At 58.3% G+C, this 15,538-nt stretch overlaps 4 protein-coding genes across 4 annotated transcripts; all 4 read right to left on the reverse strand.

Moving 5' to 3' along the window:
* Window positions 1-278: 278 nt before the first annotated feature.
* Window positions 279-1,608, reverse strand: LOC100855558 (hemoglobin subunit alpha-like). The gene is given in 3 exon segments (NM_001270885.1): window positions 279-510; window positions 620-824; window positions 1,490-1,608. Coding segments are annotated over 3 exon segments (429 nt in total). The 5' UTR covers window positions 1,585-1,608; the 3' UTR covers window positions 279-381.
* A 1,772-nt stretch (window positions 1,609-3,380) lies between these two features.
* HBM (hemoglobin subunit mu) lies at window positions 3,381-4,101 on the reverse strand. The gene is made up of 3 exons (XM_038540973.1): window positions 3,975-4,101; window positions 3,653-3,857; window positions 3,381-3,562 (listed from the first exon to the last, which is right to left on the reverse strand). Exons 1-3 carry the CDS (start codon window positions 4,064-4,066, stop codon window positions 3,434-3,436), a joined length of 426 nt encoding a protein of 141 aa, XP_038396901.1. The 5' UTR covers window positions 4,067-4,101; the 3' UTR covers window positions 3,381-3,433.
* A 224-nt stretch (window positions 4,102-4,325) lies between these two features.
* On the reverse strand, window positions 4,326-5,557 carry LOC100855600 (hemoglobin subunit zeta-like). The gene is made up of 3 exons (XM_038540974.1): window positions 5,209-5,557; window positions 4,610-4,814; window positions 4,326-4,529 (listed from the first exon to the last, which is right to left on the reverse strand). Exons 1-3 carry the CDS (start codon window positions 5,301-5,303, stop codon window positions 4,401-4,403), a joined length of 429 nt encoding a protein of 142 aa, XP_038396902.1. The 5' UTR covers window positions 5,304-5,557; the 3' UTR covers window positions 4,326-4,400.
* An 8,572-nt stretch (window positions 5,558-14,129) lies between these two features.
* Window positions 14,130-15,128, reverse strand: LOC100855634 (hemoglobin subunit zeta-like). Its single transcript, XM_038538893.1, has 3 exons — window positions 14,938-15,128; window positions 14,339-14,543; window positions 14,130-14,258 (listed from the first exon to the last, which is right to left on the reverse strand). The coding sequence occupies exons 1-3, from the start codon at window positions 15,030-15,032 to the stop codon at window positions 14,130-14,132; spliced, it is 429 nt and encodes a 142-aa protein (XP_038394821.1). The 5' UTR covers window positions 15,033-15,128.
* Window positions 15,129-15,538: the final 410 nt, after the last annotated feature.

A 15,538-nucleotide genomic window follows, 5' to 3' on the forward strand; every position in this document is an offset into this window, starting at 1 on the left:
CCACCCTCTCTCTCTCTCTAATAAATAAATAAATAGATAAATCTTAAAAAAAAAAAAAAAAAGAAAAGAAAAAGGGTGGCAGTCTTAGCCTCCCCTGCTTGTCACTCCAGAGAGGAACCCTGGAAGCCTGGCACCTTCTGGGAATGGAGCATGACTCCGCTCATTCCAGGAAGCCTCAGCTTTAGTTCCAAGAGCCACTAAGGCCGGCAGAGGTCCCCTGCGGGGAGGAGACCACCCGCACTGCTCGCAGACAAAGACAACGGAGGCCTTGAGAGGCTGCAGCCCACTCAGACTTTATTCAAACATCAGGAAGTGTAGGGCACGGTTGCAGGAGGCCACCCAGGGGCCCAGGGCAGGGGCTCCCGCCGCCATGGCTGCAGCTTAACGGTACTTGGAGGTCAGCACGGTGCTCACGGCGGCGAAGAACTTGTCCAGGGAGGCGTGGACGGCAGGGGTGAATTCGGTGGGGTGGTGGCAGGCCAGGGTCACCAGCAGGCAGTGGCTCAGGAGCTGCAGAGGGAGGGGCCGTCAGGGGGGGGGGGGCGGGCTGCACCACAGGGAGCTCTGGGGGTCTCCGTGCGCCGCCCCCAGGTGTGTCCTGGCCTGGCCCGCGGCTCACCTTGAAGTTGACGGGGTCCACGCGCAGCTTGTAGGCGTGCAGGTCGCTGAGGGCGGACAGGGCACTGGGCAGGTCGTCCAGGTGGGCCACGGCGGTGGTCAGCGCATCAGCCACCTTCTTGCCGTGGGCCTTGACCTGGGCGGAGCCGGGGCTCAGGTCGAAGTGCGGGAAGTAGGTCTTGGTGGTGGGGAAGGACTGGAAGGTCCTGTGGGAGGAAGGGCCGGTGAGCCGCGGCGGGGGGTCGTGGGGGGAGGACAAGGGCCGCAGGAGGGGGACAGGGGTGTGGGGGGACAGGGAGTAAGGACAGGGGCTGTGGACAGGGGCCTCGGAGGGGGTGCTGGGCAAGGGGACAGGGGCCCCAGGAGGTGGACTGGGGCCGCTGGTGGGGGGGACAGGGGCTGCGGGGGGGGGGGACAAGGGCCGCAGGAGGGGGACAGGGGTGGGGGTGGGGGAACAGGGGCCACAGGAGGGGGATGGGGGCCATGGGTTAAGGACAGGGGCCGCAGGGAAGGGACAGGGGCTGCGGGGGGAGGACAGGGGCCACGGAGGGGGGCGCTGGGCAAGGGGACAGGGGCCCCAGCAGGTGGACTGGGGCCACTGGGGGGGGGACAGGGGCCACGGGGGGTGGACAAGGGGCGCAGGAGGGGGACAGGGGTGGGGTGGGACAAGGACTGTGGGAGGGGCACAGGGGCCATGAAGTAAGGACCGGGGCAGAGGGTGGGGCGGGGGGAGGCGGACAGGGGCCGCGGGGGTGGGGACAGGGGCCACAGGAGGGGGACAGGTGCTGGGGAAGGACAGGGGCTGCGGGGGTGGGGACAGGGGCCGCGGGGGGCCGCCGAGCCCCAGCGCCGGGGAGAGCTGGGTGCTCACCTGTCCAGCGCCTCTCCGCCGTAGTCGCCAGCGTGGCCACCAATCTTATCCCAAGTGGACTTGATGTTGGTCTTATCGGCGGGAGACAGCACCATGGTGGGTTCCTTCTGAGTCTGAGGAGAACCAGAAATGTGCGGGGCCGGGAGGCCTCGGAGGCTTTATGCCAGGGCCGCGGGGGGGCACACCCGTCGGGGCCACGCTCATTGGCTGGCCCAGTGCCCCGAGGTCCTGGAGCAGGTGGGGGGGTCCCAAGGCCGCCCTCACTCTCTGTCCTGTGTCCTGAGCAGACCGAGCTCAGCTCCCCGTGGCACCCTCCCTTCTGGCTCCTGTGGTTCCCGGGAGCCCACCACGGGGTCCCGAACCGCCCCACCCCCTGCTTTTGGCTCTGAAACTAGGGTATTTGCCGACTGGGGAGGGGAGCACAATATTTTCTGATGTGAACAAGCTGCTTTCGCCCCAAACATCCACCAGGATGGAGAGCTGTCGATTGTCCATGTAAAGAGTGGTGGTGAGGGAGATTATGTGGTCCTTCAAGCCCTCTTTGCCCCAAGCTGGGCAGGCGCTCCTGGGCAGCGCCAGGTGACTGGTGCAGGCGTGGACTGAGGAGTGCGGTGGGTAGCTGGGCAGGGCCACAGGCAGGACCTATCTCGTGGCATCCTTCGGATTGGGCACCAACAGCCAGGTCAGCGCAGTGCTCCCAGCACTGACCAAGATTGTCAACTGGGAACCTTCATTGTTCAGTCTGGCGAACTCCCTGAATCCCACTCCCTGCCTCGCTCCCTTGTCCGAGAAGGTTCTGATTAGTAGATGGCTAAGATTCCTGCCCTGATGCCGCGGAGAGGGGAGAGACTGACCCCGGGGACTGCGGTGGGATGGGACTGAGGGGACCAAGCCTTGGTTGGGGGAATCGTAGAAATTGAAAGGATCCCCTTGAGCTGGAGTGGGGGTTGGGTGGCCCTGGATCTGCCAGGCACTGATCCTGCTTTATCATCTTTTTTTTTTTTTTTTTTTTTAAGATTTTATTTATTCTCAGGAGACACAGAGAGAGAGGCAGAGACACAGGCAGAGGGAGAAGCAGGCTCCACGCAGGGAGCCTGATGTGGGACTCAATCCTGGGTCTCCAGGATCACGTCCTGGGTAGAAGGAAGACGCTGAACCGCGGAGCCCCCGGACGTTCCCCTGCTTTATGATCTTATAAATTATGTCAAAGACCCAGTGAGGAGTCAGGTTTTTTGTTTGTTTCCACGGCTCTGCATTAGGCTCACATTGCTAGGGGACAGGTCCTGTATCAGCCAGCGGCTGTGTGAACAGGGTTAGAAACCTACTCTGTCTGCCAGAGGGTGGCGGTGGGAGTTCCTACCCCAGTGCCCCACCCCAGGACCTTCAGAGGAACGGGGCTAGCCTGGCTAGAGCAAAGTTTGCTGTGGACTGAGTGTCAGGGGAATGGGGGGAAGCAAAGGCCTTGAGGAGTCCCAACCGGTTTGACCTGAGCCCAGGAACTTGGCCATTGGGGGTGGGCGGTGCTGGTATTTGTCAGCAAAAGACGTGAGAATTCAAGCTGGTAGCGCCCAGCGGGAAGGATGGAGGCAGGTTCCAGGAGGGAGCGAACGCACACAAGTGCTTTGTGAACGGTGTCGCTGTGTGAGAGCACCCGGCCAGGGCCCCCTCATGTCAGCGCCCCCGGTGCCCCCCTCATTGCCCCATCGCCCCTCGGCAACGGTTCTGTCCAAGGCTTTGGGGATCCACACCCTGCCCAGACCCGGGACTATAACCAAGGAACTGTCCCCATTTCAGAGTCCCGGGCCCCTGTCCCTGGTGCGCGAGGGTTGGGGTGGTGCCCTAAGGTGCCCCGAGGTGCCCGCCCGCAGCCCACAGAGCACACAGGCGCCGGTGCCGCTTGACCCGTGTTTATTGACACGCGGGGATGTGGGCGGGGGAGCGGGCTCAGCGGTACTTCTCCGTCAGCACCACCGCCACGCCCGTCAGGAACTTGTCCCACGCCGCCTGCATCTCCACGGTGAACTCGTCCTGCAGGTGGGAGGCCAGCACCACCTGGAAACACTGGATCAGCAGCTGCGGGGGCACAGGTGCTGGTGAGGGCGCTGCCTCCGCGGGCCCTGCTGCCCCCCCACCCCCACCCCCCCGAGGCCGCGGCGCGCTCACCGGGAAGTTGGAGGGGTCCACGCGCAGCACCTGGGCGTGCAGGTCGGCCAGCGGCCTCAGCGCGGCGCGCAGGTTGTCCAGGTGCTGCACGGCCACGCCCACCGCCTCCAGCATGCGCCGCCCGTGGCTCAGCAGCTGCGCCTTGTCGGCGCAGGAGCCCAGGTGCGGGAAGTAGGTCTTGGTGCTGGGGTACACGGTGAAGAGCCTGCGCGCCGGGCGCCGGTGAGGACGGCCGCCCCCCACCCCGGGCACCCCGGGTACCCCCCGGCCCCCGCCCCCAGCGCCCCCAGGCACCCCGGCCCGCGCCCCCGCCGCAGCCCACCTGAGCAGCAGCTCCGCCCCAAAGGCCGCCTCGTGGCCCGCGATCAGGTCCCAGACCTGCGCTACCTGGGCGCGCTCCTGGGCGCTGAGCATGGCGCTGCCGGGGCTGCTCTGCGCCCTCCCGCCCCGCCCGCCTCCTTATAGCGGCCCCCCCGCGCCCAGGCGCCGCCCGCGCTTATCTGCGGGGCCCACCGTGGGGGGCGGCCCAGCGCAGGCCGCAGCGGGTGCGGAACCGCAGGCAGAGCCGGGGGGCGGGGGCGCGGGGGGCCGCACACTCGGGGAGCAAAGGTTCTCGCCCCCGCGCCCCCGTCCCTCCCCTGCTTCCCGCCAACATGCAGAACGCGGGAGCCGCTCCGTCCTCAGCCTTTTATTGGGGACACGCGGGAGGGACGCAGGGGAGGGCGCTCGGGGCCGCAGCCGGGGGCGCTCAGCGGTACTTCTCGGTCAGGACGCAGGACACGAGCGACAGGAACTTGTCCCACGCGGCGTGGGCGTCGGCCGTGAGGTCGGCGGGGAAGTGCGAGGCCAGGGTGACCAGCAGACAGTGGGACAGCAGCTGCGCCGGAGGGAGGGCCTGGGTGAGCGCGGGAGGCGCCTGGGGACCCTGGGGACCCTGGGGACCCCCCCCCCGCCCACCTTGAAGTTGACCGGGTCCACGCGCAGGATGTAGGCGTGCAGCTCGCTCAGCCTGGACAGGGCGCCCGCCACGTCGTCGAGGCTGCGCACCGCGTCGCCCAGCGCGGCCACCACCTTGGCGCCGTGCGCCCTCAGGTGCGCCGAGCCCGCGCGCAGCTCGAAGTGCGGGAAGTAGGTCTTGGTCTGCGGGAAGCTGGCGAAGAGCCTGCGGGCCACGGCGGCGCCACTGACGCGTGGGAAGCCCCGTCCTCCCCCCACGACACGTTGTAACGGATGTTTTAGGACAGAAACAGGGACGCGAACCTCCCCGTGGACCCGCACGCCCCGGTGTGGCACAAGGGCAGGCCCGCCTGGCCGACTCTCCCCGGTCCCCGGGCCCCCACCCCGGGGCGTGGCACAAGCCCACCCCAGCGGCCCATGGCTCAGCAGTTCCTTCCTTCCTTCCTTCACTCACTGCGTGGAGGTGGGGGAGACCTGGGTGCCAGACCCCTTCCCCATGCACCTCCCCTTCCTGCGCACTGACCCTGTGCCCCCCACCCCGGGCCTCACTAACCCTCACTGTCACCTCCTGGCCCCAGCGCAGCCCATCAGGCACTGACCTCTCCAGGGCCTCGGTGCCAATAGCATCCGCCTGGGTGGAGATCTTGCCCCACATGGACAGGATGATGGTCCTCTCGGCCTTGGTCAGAGACATGGTGGAGCTGAGTGGGAGCTGGGTGTGCTCAGGGCCGGCCTGTGGGGTGCTCAGCCCCCAGCATCCCTTTATATACCAGGAGCCAGGGTGGGGGCCAGGCTGTGGCCACTGGCCTGGAGAGGGGAGAGGGCCGTGGGGGTGGGGTGTCTTATCAGACCCAGTGAGGACGGCTGGTCAGGGCCTGGTGGGACGCTGGGCTGAGGGGCTCTCACTCAGGCCTCCCCACTGCTGGGCCACAGGTCAGTCCAAGTTCCTGGGAGATAGGGGCCCAGGCCCGGGTGGAGAGTCGCCATGTCAGCCCGGCCCCGTGACTGGCCTCCACGCTCACTGTCCTTGTGATGGAAGGGTGACCTGGAGTGTGTCAGGCTCTCACAGAAGCATTCTCTCCTCCTCCCTCTGCTTCTGCTCTATGGGGCCACCTTAGGAAGCACTTTACAGATGAGTGAACACAGGGTCACAGACGGAGACTGAGACCAGCTGTCACAGAGCATGACAGTCTTCACACACAGCCTGGATGACACGAGCTTACAGTCCCAACGGCCATGTTCCCACCACAGCCTCTACTCCTTATTTCTGTCTCTTTACCCTCCTAGCTTACACCCTTTTCCCTAATCCCCATAAGGTGCTTAACATGTTCCTTTAGTTACTATGTGTTCTTGCAAAGGGTCCATTTTTAGTCATGTATTTTAAGTTAAATTATAGCTTGATTTTTAAAATTTAATGTAATGAACATTTCTTTGTAAGCACACCTTTTTTGAAAGATAGGAAGTTTTAAGGGCTCCCTGTTTAGCGGAGAGCCTGCTTCTGCCTCTCTCTCTGCTCCTCCCCCTGATTGTGCTCTCTCTCTATCAGAAAAATAAATCTTTTTTTGTTACATTTTATTTATTCATGAGAGACACAGAGAGAGGCAGAGACACAGGCAGAGGGAGAAGCAGGCTCCACGCGGGGAGCCCAGCGCTGGACTCAATCCCGGGACTCCAGGATCACGCCCTGGGCGGAAAGGAGATGCTCAGCCACTGAGTCACCCAGGCGTCCCTGCATTGTGCATATATTTAAGGTTTTTATTTTACTTTTAAAAATATTTTGTTTATTTAAGAGAGAAAGAGTGAGAGAGAGTGTGTGTGTGTATGTGTGTGTGTGTGTAATCACGGAGACTATGCCTGAGAGCTCACATGGGGTGACTTATTGTTCCCATTCCAAGGGGGCCTCAGCTCTGGAGGGGGCCAGTTAGCACTTTGTCTTCAAAGGCTTCCTAAAAGCCACCATCATTGCTCATAAAAACAATGCATAGGGGATCCCTGGGTGGCTCAGCGGTTCAGTGCCTGCCTTAGGCCCAGGGCGTGATCCTGGAGACCTGGGATGGAGTCGGAGTCCAGCGTCGGGTTCCCTGCGTGGAGCCTGCTCTCTCTCTCTGTGTCTGTCATGAATAAATAAATAAAAATCTTAAAAAAAAAAAAAAAAGAAAAAAGCAATGCATGGTTCTTTAGAGCCCTCAAGGGAGTCTGCAGACGGTGGGTCCATAGAAATCCCTTATATCTCACACACTAACATTTTAGTGCTGTTCTCTTCATTTAGCTGAATTATCTCGAAAAGCATTTTTGTGTCGTGCAGTTGCGCCCGCGTGCACCCATCACAAGTGCCCCGGGGTCAGCTGCAAGCAGCCCTCTGCGGCTCCTGTGGGCCCTCGCTGGCTCGGTGCTCCCGTCCCTGGGAGCAGGCCTGTGGTTTAGCAGGAGCTACTCCCACGCCCAGGTCTTCACACACATGAGGACGACATCCAGGCCCCAAGCTGGGGAGAGGGCCCACAGGACACTGCCAAGCCCCCCCCCCCCCATCTTGGAAGCTCCTCCCAGGGAGGGTCTCTTCCTGACCCAGCATGAGCTTGGCCTGGGGGGGGGGGGGGGCGGGCGCGGCGGGGGGGGGGGGGGGGGGGGCGGGGACGGGGGGAGGGAGCTGCAGTCACTGTGGAATAGGAATTGTTCTGGGGGTTCCAACCCTGAGCTCCCTCCTTCCAGCCTTGAATCCCCAGAGGCTCCAGCAGAGGCAGGGGCTGCAAATGAGCCCGACCTTCAGCTCCAGGGTGCTTGGTGCTTTGGTGGGAGGAGCTGGGGAGAAGGAGGGACTAGGGCGTGCACAGTATGCCCCCCTCCTACAGCTGGGGTCTTGTTTTGTCCCCGAGCCAGAGCCCATCCCAGGCTCACCTCCCAGCCTTTGCCTGAGTGCTTAGCACAGCTAAGAGCACCCTTTGCCCCCCAGATTTTCCATCCTTCCTCTCTCCTCCTTGATAGGCTTGGGTCCTGACCCCCTAAACTTGTGCTGAGGTAGTTCCTCAGTCCCATGACTTTCACCTCCCTCTGTGACCGCCCCAGGCTGACACCCACATAGACACCGTTCCGAGCTCACACTCTCTCCAGGGAGCGTTTCACCTCCTCACTTGTGCATCTTGAATCAAGCCTGATCTGGCCCTCAAAGCCTGCTCTTCCGTCCTTCCGTCCTTCCGCCTGTCCCCTGGCCATGGTGGTGGCAGCACCATCTCTTCCCAAGGCCCAGGTCAGAGACCCCAGCCCTCCCGGACCTTCCTGCTCCTGGCGTGGTTTCTGGTCTCTCCCGCTCCCTGTGCCCCTCAGCCTCCGTGGGGCCTCCTGCCTGGAAGACTCTTCCCCAACATTGTCACTCACTCAAGTGCCACTGGGTTTATAGGCTCACAGTGACCACTGCATTTAAAATGGCAACTCGCTACCCCCGCCTGTGCAATCTCCCACCCGCTCTATTTTTTTTTTTTCCACACAGAAAATAAATGTTTTTGTTTGTTTTCCACTAGAATGTGAACTCAGAAAAGCAGAGAATTTTTCTTTCAGCATAGTTTCCTGGTCTATTCCAAGCCTCCCAAAGAGTCAGGACTTCCCAGAGCAAGCTCCCCAAAAGTTCTTGTTGAGTGAATTAGAAGTCCTCAATCCCAAGGCTGCCCTTCCGGAGCCGGTGGCCCTGCCTGCCCGGCTGCCCAGACGCTGGGCCCCAGGTGGGAGCACCAGGAGTGCTCGGTCACTGCCCGCCCAATGGTAGGGAAGCGGGCTGTTCCTGCCTTCGTGGGGCTGACAACATATTCAAGTCTTCAGATCCACCACCACAAACAGGCACTGGTTTTTTGGAACGTGAAGGTTCCCTGGGGTCATCTGGGGTCTGGGGTCAACTGAGGCCCAGAGTGGAGAGGTTTTGCATAGTCACAGAGCCCCTGGGAGGCAGGGCCCTGGCCTCTGGAGACTCACACTCAGGTCACTTCCTGGCCTCTCCCATGCTGATGCCAAAGGCCGGGCTGCTGGCCGGCAGCTCTAGGACACACCTCGCACCCCACCCCCATGCTCCTGGGCAGGGGTCCTTCTGGGTCAGAGTCCTCCCTGGGAAGGGGGTCCCACCTGGGCACCTCCCCTCAGGACAGAGTCTCTCTGCAGCACTGAGAATCCCAGACCCTAATGTCGGGCCAGTAGCAGGAATAATCTCCGGCACACTCCCGAAACCCCCAGAAGCTCCATGAATCCTTCATGGATTACATTTGAGCCCCTATCCGGCACCAGGCCGGCTCCAGCAGCTGGGGACACACCGGGGACACACAGAAACACCCACTCTCTGGAGAGGAAGTGTGCAATGCAGAGTGAGTATAGTAGGTAAGCCCCAAAGTGAGAGAATAAAGCAGCCCCTGACGCCCGGGGCGTGGCCACAAAGCCCGTGTTCTCCTGTGACTACTGATGCTCCAGACAGAGGCACAAACGCTGTGTGAATGCACAGGAACCACAGGCGGGCCCAGCACGCCCACATGGCTGGCAAGCAGGACTGCTGCCTTGCCCATTGCAACTCCGGCCTCCCTTGGCTCTTCCCACCCTTTTAAAGATTTTATTTATTCGTGAGAGATGCGGAGAGAGGCAGAGACACAGGCAGAGGGATGAGCAGTCTCCCTGGGGGGAGCCCGATGCGGGGACTGGATCCCAGGGCCCCGGGGTCATGACCTGAGCTGAAAGCAAGCATCAGACCTTGATTGATGCCACCCAGACGTCCCTAATCTTTTTTTTTTTTTTTTTTTTTTTTAAGTAAGCTCTATGCCCAAGCTGGGGCTTGAACTCATGAGAGTGAGTTGCATGCTCTACAGGCTGAGCCACCGGGGCACCCCAAAATTTCATTGTTTATATATTTGCATCTATTTTTACTTACCCTGAAAATAGTAGTTCCTAATGGCATAATATTTTTGCTTACTTGCTTTTACCCTACAAAATAAATAACGTAGTTTGAAAATTATGATATCAAGCCCCGGGGCTAGTTGGCATGAGCTGACGCAGTTGGGTTATTGGTAACATACAGGGAGTCGAGCACAGAAGTAAATATGTTGAGGGCAACGAGAGCCTCACTGTTGTGGGCGGGAGGCACAAATATGGAAAGGGAGAGGACAAGAATGAGCCACGTGGTTCTGCACTATAACTAGAGACCTCAGTATAAGGTTAGGGCTTCTAATGTCCTCAGACATAGAACAGATGCAGGTGTGCATGTGGAGTTGTTCGTGCCTGTGTGTGTATATGGATATAAATACGTCTCTTGGTTCTTTCCACTGAGAAGGACTGGAAGCAGTGACACCCGAGTAGCACATCAGCCACCAGATCCTGCTTTCCAAATACCATTCTCCACTAGGAGGAAACAGAAGTGTGTGGGGAAACGGCTGATTTTAGGCTGGTGCAGGGAAAGTACAAGATGGATCTGGAACTTCTCATGGCAGAAATAAGGAAAGTACTCCAAGGATGAGGAGGACACATGAGTCAGTTTGTCCAAACCTGGGACAGTTTAGGGATCAAAATAAATATGATTGGCAGTAGAGCATAACCCACTGAAGAAAATGGGAATTAGTGAGTTAATATGATATAAATTTAAAAAGATAATGGGAAGTCAGAGCTTTTCCTCACAGTAGAGCGGCTGCCAAGCATAGAGGGAACAATGGAGAATTGCCATCGCAGTAACAGTTGATGTAGGAAGGATCACCAATGGATGCCAAGAGCGGTGGATGAAATCGTATAAAGAGCGGGACATTTTCATAGTCTCAAAGTATCACTTTGTTAAAAAATTTATTAATTATCAACGAAAAAGCATAAAACACTAATTAACTTTGTAGTGGAGAAACTTATAGACACCATTTCAACTACGTGATCAACGTGAACATCAAACATCACCAGTAAAGACAGTTATGTGTGTATGGGATGGATTAAGTAGACACAGTGCCACTTCTGCAATGTTCCTGCTGGAAATGAATAACCTAAATGTCATCATGAGGAGATATGAGATGAACCCAAACAGAGGAACACTGCTCAAGCAACTGGCAAGTGTTCCTCAAAATTAAGGTCATGGGGATCCCTGGGTGGCGTAGCAGTTTAGCACCTGCCTTTGGCCCAGGGCGCAATCCTGGAGACCCGGGATCGAATCCCACGTCGGGCTCCCGGTGCATGGAGCCTGCTTCTCCCTCTGCCTATGTCTCTGCCTCTCTCTCTCTCTCTGTGTGCCTATCATAAAAAAAAAAAATTAAATTAAGGTCATGCAAGGAAAGACCGAAGAGCAGATTGAAGGAGACTAATGCAAAATTGTTTTTTTTAATTTTTTTTATGTTTTTTAAAATTTTAATTTAAATTCCAGTTAGTTAGCTCCAAGAGTTGACCCTGGACCAGTAAAGAGCATTGCTGGAAAGGACGACGTACATGTGAGATCTTGTATGAACGGATTTGGATTCCTGTTAATTTCCTCGTTAGCTGGTTATTCTCTGGCTATGCAGTCACATGTTCTTGTCGACTTGAGGAAATGCACAAAGTATTTAGGGATTTTTTTAAAAAAAAGATTTTATTTATTTGAGAGTGAGCAAGAGAGAGAGAGAGGGAATGAGCAGAAGGAGAGGAAGAAGCATGTGCGGCTTGATCCCAGGACCCCAGGATCATGACGTGAGCTGATATCAAGAGTCATTATTAACCAACTGAGCTACCCAGGCACCCTGATAGTTTGAAATTTTTAATTGTAAAATTTTTTTAAAAAGGATTTTATTTATTTTGAGAGAAGGAGAGAGGAGGAGGAGGACGAGGAGGTGGAGGAGGAGGAGGAGGAGGAGGAGGAGGAGGGGGAGGAGGAGGGAGAAGGGGAGAGAGAGAAGGGACAGACTCTCTAGCAGGCTCCACACTAAATGGAACTTGATCTCATGACCCTGAGATCATGACCTGAGCCAAAACCAAGAATCAGTTGCTCGATGCACTGAGCCACCCAGATGTCCCTTGAAAATCCTTAAGCTAAGGGGCACCTGGGGGGCTCAGTTGGTTAAGCATCTGCCTCTGGCTCAGGTCATGACCTCAGGGCCCTGGAATGGATTCCCGCATCCGGTTCCCTGCTCAGCGGGAAATCTGCTTCTACTTCCTGCTCTGCCCCTACCCCCTTATGCTCTCTATCTCTCTCTCAAATAAGTAAAAAATAATTCTTTTAAAAAAGGTAATTTTTAAGTTAAAAGGTTATGAACATTTAACATCTGTTATTATGACCAATAAACTACTGAGTGATTATTAGGATTTCTTTGCTGTTTTTTTTTTTATCTCAGCCAAGTGGTTATACTATTACATTCTTGCACAGGTTCATTTAAGTTGGCTTTCAATTTCATGTTTTCACTTTTTGATTCTATTTTCGGTTAAAGATTTACATGATTGAGGGCAGCCTGGGGGCGGGGGGGCTCAGTGGTTTAGCACCACCTTCAGCCCAGGCTGTGATCCTGGAGACCCGGGATCGAGTCCCACGTTGGGCTCCCTGCACGGAGCCTGCTTCTCCCTCTGCCTGTGTCTCTGCCCCCCTCTCTCTCTGTCTCTGATGAATTAATAAAAAAAAAAAAAAAAGATCTACATGATTGAAAGGTCAAAACCACGGGGAGAGCTAGACTGCGGGGAGCTCCTTCCACCCCTCCTCTTCATCCCCAACCCACATTATTATTTGTAAACATTTCCAGTTTATCCTTGCATAGTTTCTCTTTGCAAAAATAAGCAAACACAAGGCGGGGGGTCTGGCTAGCTGAGTTGGTAGAGAATGTGACTCTTAATCTCAGGGTCTTGAGTTCAAGTCTCACATAGGGCATAGATCTTTTTTTTTAAAGATTTATTTATTTATTTATCATAGACAGAGAGAGAGAGAGGCAGAGATACAGGATGAGGGAGAAGCAGGCTCCATGCCAGGAGCCTGGCGTGGGACTCGATCCCGGGACTCCAGGATTGCGCCCTGGGTCAAAGGCAGGCGCTAAACTGCTGAGCCACCTAGGAATCCCCATAGGGCATAGATCTTACTTAAAAAAATATAAGGAAACAATACTTATGAACACGCACAAGTGCACACACAGGGCTAGGAACAGTCAAACATGTGTGCCAAAATGCACACACACAGCACACATTCACACATGCATGTGCACGTACACATTGGTATCTCTCATCCCCTTTTTTTTTTTTTTTTACTAAACTCTGCCTAATGGGGGGCTTGAACTCACCACCCAGAGATCTAGAGCCACATGTTCTACTGGCTAAGCTAACCACGTATTCCTCTTCTCTCCTTCCTTACAGAGAAGATACCATGATATATATATATATATATATATATATACACACACACAGGCAGAGGGAGACGCAGGCTCCATGTGGGGAGCCCCACGTGGGACTCGATCCCTGGTCTCCAGGATCATACCCTGGGCTGAAGGCAGATGCTCAACGGCTGAGCCACCCGGGCTGCCCTTCTTTCTTTTTTCTCTTACTTTTTACTTGATAAATCCCGGACATCACTTCACAGCCATTATTAGAAATTGTCCTCATTCATTTTTCAGGTGACAGTTCTCTGCTGTGTGGGTTGTCATGGTTCGGATCAACCATTCAATGCCTGAAGCTGGGCTGGTGTTTCTGGTGGTGGGAAGGCGAAGCTCCCATCCAGTGTAGAAAGCACCACTAGCAGAGTGTGGTCAAAGCCTTGGATGTTTGTCCACCGGGTAGGTGAGAAGTGGGTCTAGGTGAGGTTTCATTTTTAGTAGTGTTAAAATGCGTTTTTCTAATTATAAGTAAGATTGACCCTCTTTTCCGTTTTTATTTCTGTGAACTGCAATCTGATTCTATCACGTGTGTATCTGCTACTAGATCGTGAGCTCTGGGGGCAAGTGGCTGTTGTATTAGAGTCTGGACACATGCGTGGGTGTGTTAGGGACCCATAGAAAGTTCTGGAGCAGAGGAAGGGAGGAGTGCAACGCGCCCAGATGCATCCCCCACTCCTTCCTTCCCGCATGGAGGAGGGACCAGGAGGCAGTACAAACTCCAGAGGAAGGAGAGAGCGCCACGGGGGCCCCAGGGACAGCCTGAGGGGTGGGGGCTCAACCGGGGGATCCCCAGCTGCCCTCGCAGAGACTCTGGGGTCCGAGGGAGGATTCCAGCAGCCCCACCCTGCAGCCCGCCCCACCTGCAGCCACCCCCGCTCCCCCAGCAGTCTGCCGCTGCCTGCAGCCCATCGACCCTCTCTGCAGCCCGTCTCCCCACCACCTGCAGCCTGCCACACCCCCCCTGCAGCCCGCCGCCCCCTCCGCTGCAGCCCCCACACCCCTGCTGCCCGCCACCCCTCCCCTGCAGCTCCCACCCCCCTGCAGCCCGTCGCCCCCACCCCCTGCAGCCCCCTCCACGGTGCCAGTGACCAGGGAGGCGAGGTGGACGTGCACTGGTTTATTGGTGCGTCAGCGAGGTGCGGGGGGGGGGGGGGGGGGTGTCGCAGTGAGGTGCGGGAGCTGCGCAGGGGCGCAGCTGGGGGCGCTCAGCGGTACTTCTCGGTCAGGACGCAGGACACGAGCGACAGGAACTTGTCCCACGCGGCGTGGGCGTCGGCCGTGAGGTCGGCGGGGAAGTGCGAGGCCAGGGTGACCAGCAGACAGTGGGACAGCAGCTGCGCCGGAGGGAGGGCCTGGGTGAGCGCGGGAGGCGCCTGGGGACCCTGGGGACCCTGGGGACCCCCCCCCCGCCCACCTTGAAGTTGACCGGGTCCACGCGCAGGATGTAGGCGTGCAGCTCGCTCAGCCTGGACAGGGCGCCCGCCACGTCGTCGAGGCTGCGCACCGCGTCGCCCAGCGCGGCCACCACCTTGGCGCCGTGCGCCCTCAGGTGCGCCGAGCCCGCGCGCAGCTCGAAGTGCGGGAAGTAGGTCTTGGTCTGCGGGAAGCTGGCGAAGAGCCTGCGGGCCACGGCGGCGCCACTGACGCGTGGGAAGCCCCGTCCTCCCCCCACGACACGTTGTAACGGATGTTTTAGGACAGAAACAGGGACGCGAACCTCCCCGTGGACCCGCACGCCCCGGTGTGGCACAAGGGCAGGCCCGCCTGGCCGACTCTCCCCGGTCCCCGGGCCCCCACCCCGGGGCGTGGCACAAGCCCACCCCAGCGGCCCATGGCTCAGCAGTTCCTTCCTTCCTTCCTTCACTCACTGCGTGGAGGTGGGGGAGACCTGGGTGCCAGACCCCTTCCCCATGCACCTCCCCTTCCTGCGCACTGACCCTGTGCCCCCCACCCCGGGCCTCACTAACCCTCACTGTCACCTCCTGGCCCCAGCGCAGCCCATCAGGCACTGACCTCTCCAGGGCCTCGGTGCCAATAGCATCCGCCTGGGTGGAGATCTTGCCCCACATGGACAGGATGATGGTCCTCTCGGCCTTGGTCAGAGACATGGTGGAGCTGAGTGGGAGCTGGGTGTGCTCAGGGCCGGCCTGTGGGGTGCTCAGCCCCCAGCATCCCTTTATATACCAGGAGCCAGGGTGGGGGCCAGGCTGTGGCCACTGGCCTGGAGAGGGGAGAGGGCCGTGGGGGTGGGGTGTCTTATCAGACCCAGTGAGGACGGCTGGTCAGGGCCTGGTGGGACGCTGGGCTGAGGGGCTCTCACTCCACCAAGACCCCCCACCCCCATCTGGGGCCTTAGAGAGGGTGTTGGCCACAGCCTGACCAGAGTCCCGGAGAGATAGGGCCCAGCCAGCCCAGGAGGCCATGCCCGTGTGTGTAGCCCAGCTCTGACCACGCTCTTGTATTGGGAGTCACAGAATGGGGGAAGCCAGAGGATTAGCCCTCCACGCGCTGTCCTTGGGCTGGAACCTGCCGTTCTGCTGGCCGCACTCCTTGGGGCCCCGCAGCCCGTGCAGCCAGGCCCTTCCCTCAGGTGCTATGATCCCTGGGGGTCCTC

The sequence above is a fragment of the Canis lupus genome, chromosome 6 (genome assembly GCF_011100685.1).
Source record: "Canis lupus familiaris isolate Mischka breed German Shepherd chromosome 6, alternate assembly UU_Cfam_GSD_1.0, whole genome shotgun sequence".
Taxonomy (NCBI): domain Eukaryota; kingdom Metazoa; phylum Chordata; class Mammalia; order Carnivora; family Canidae; genus Canis; species Canis lupus.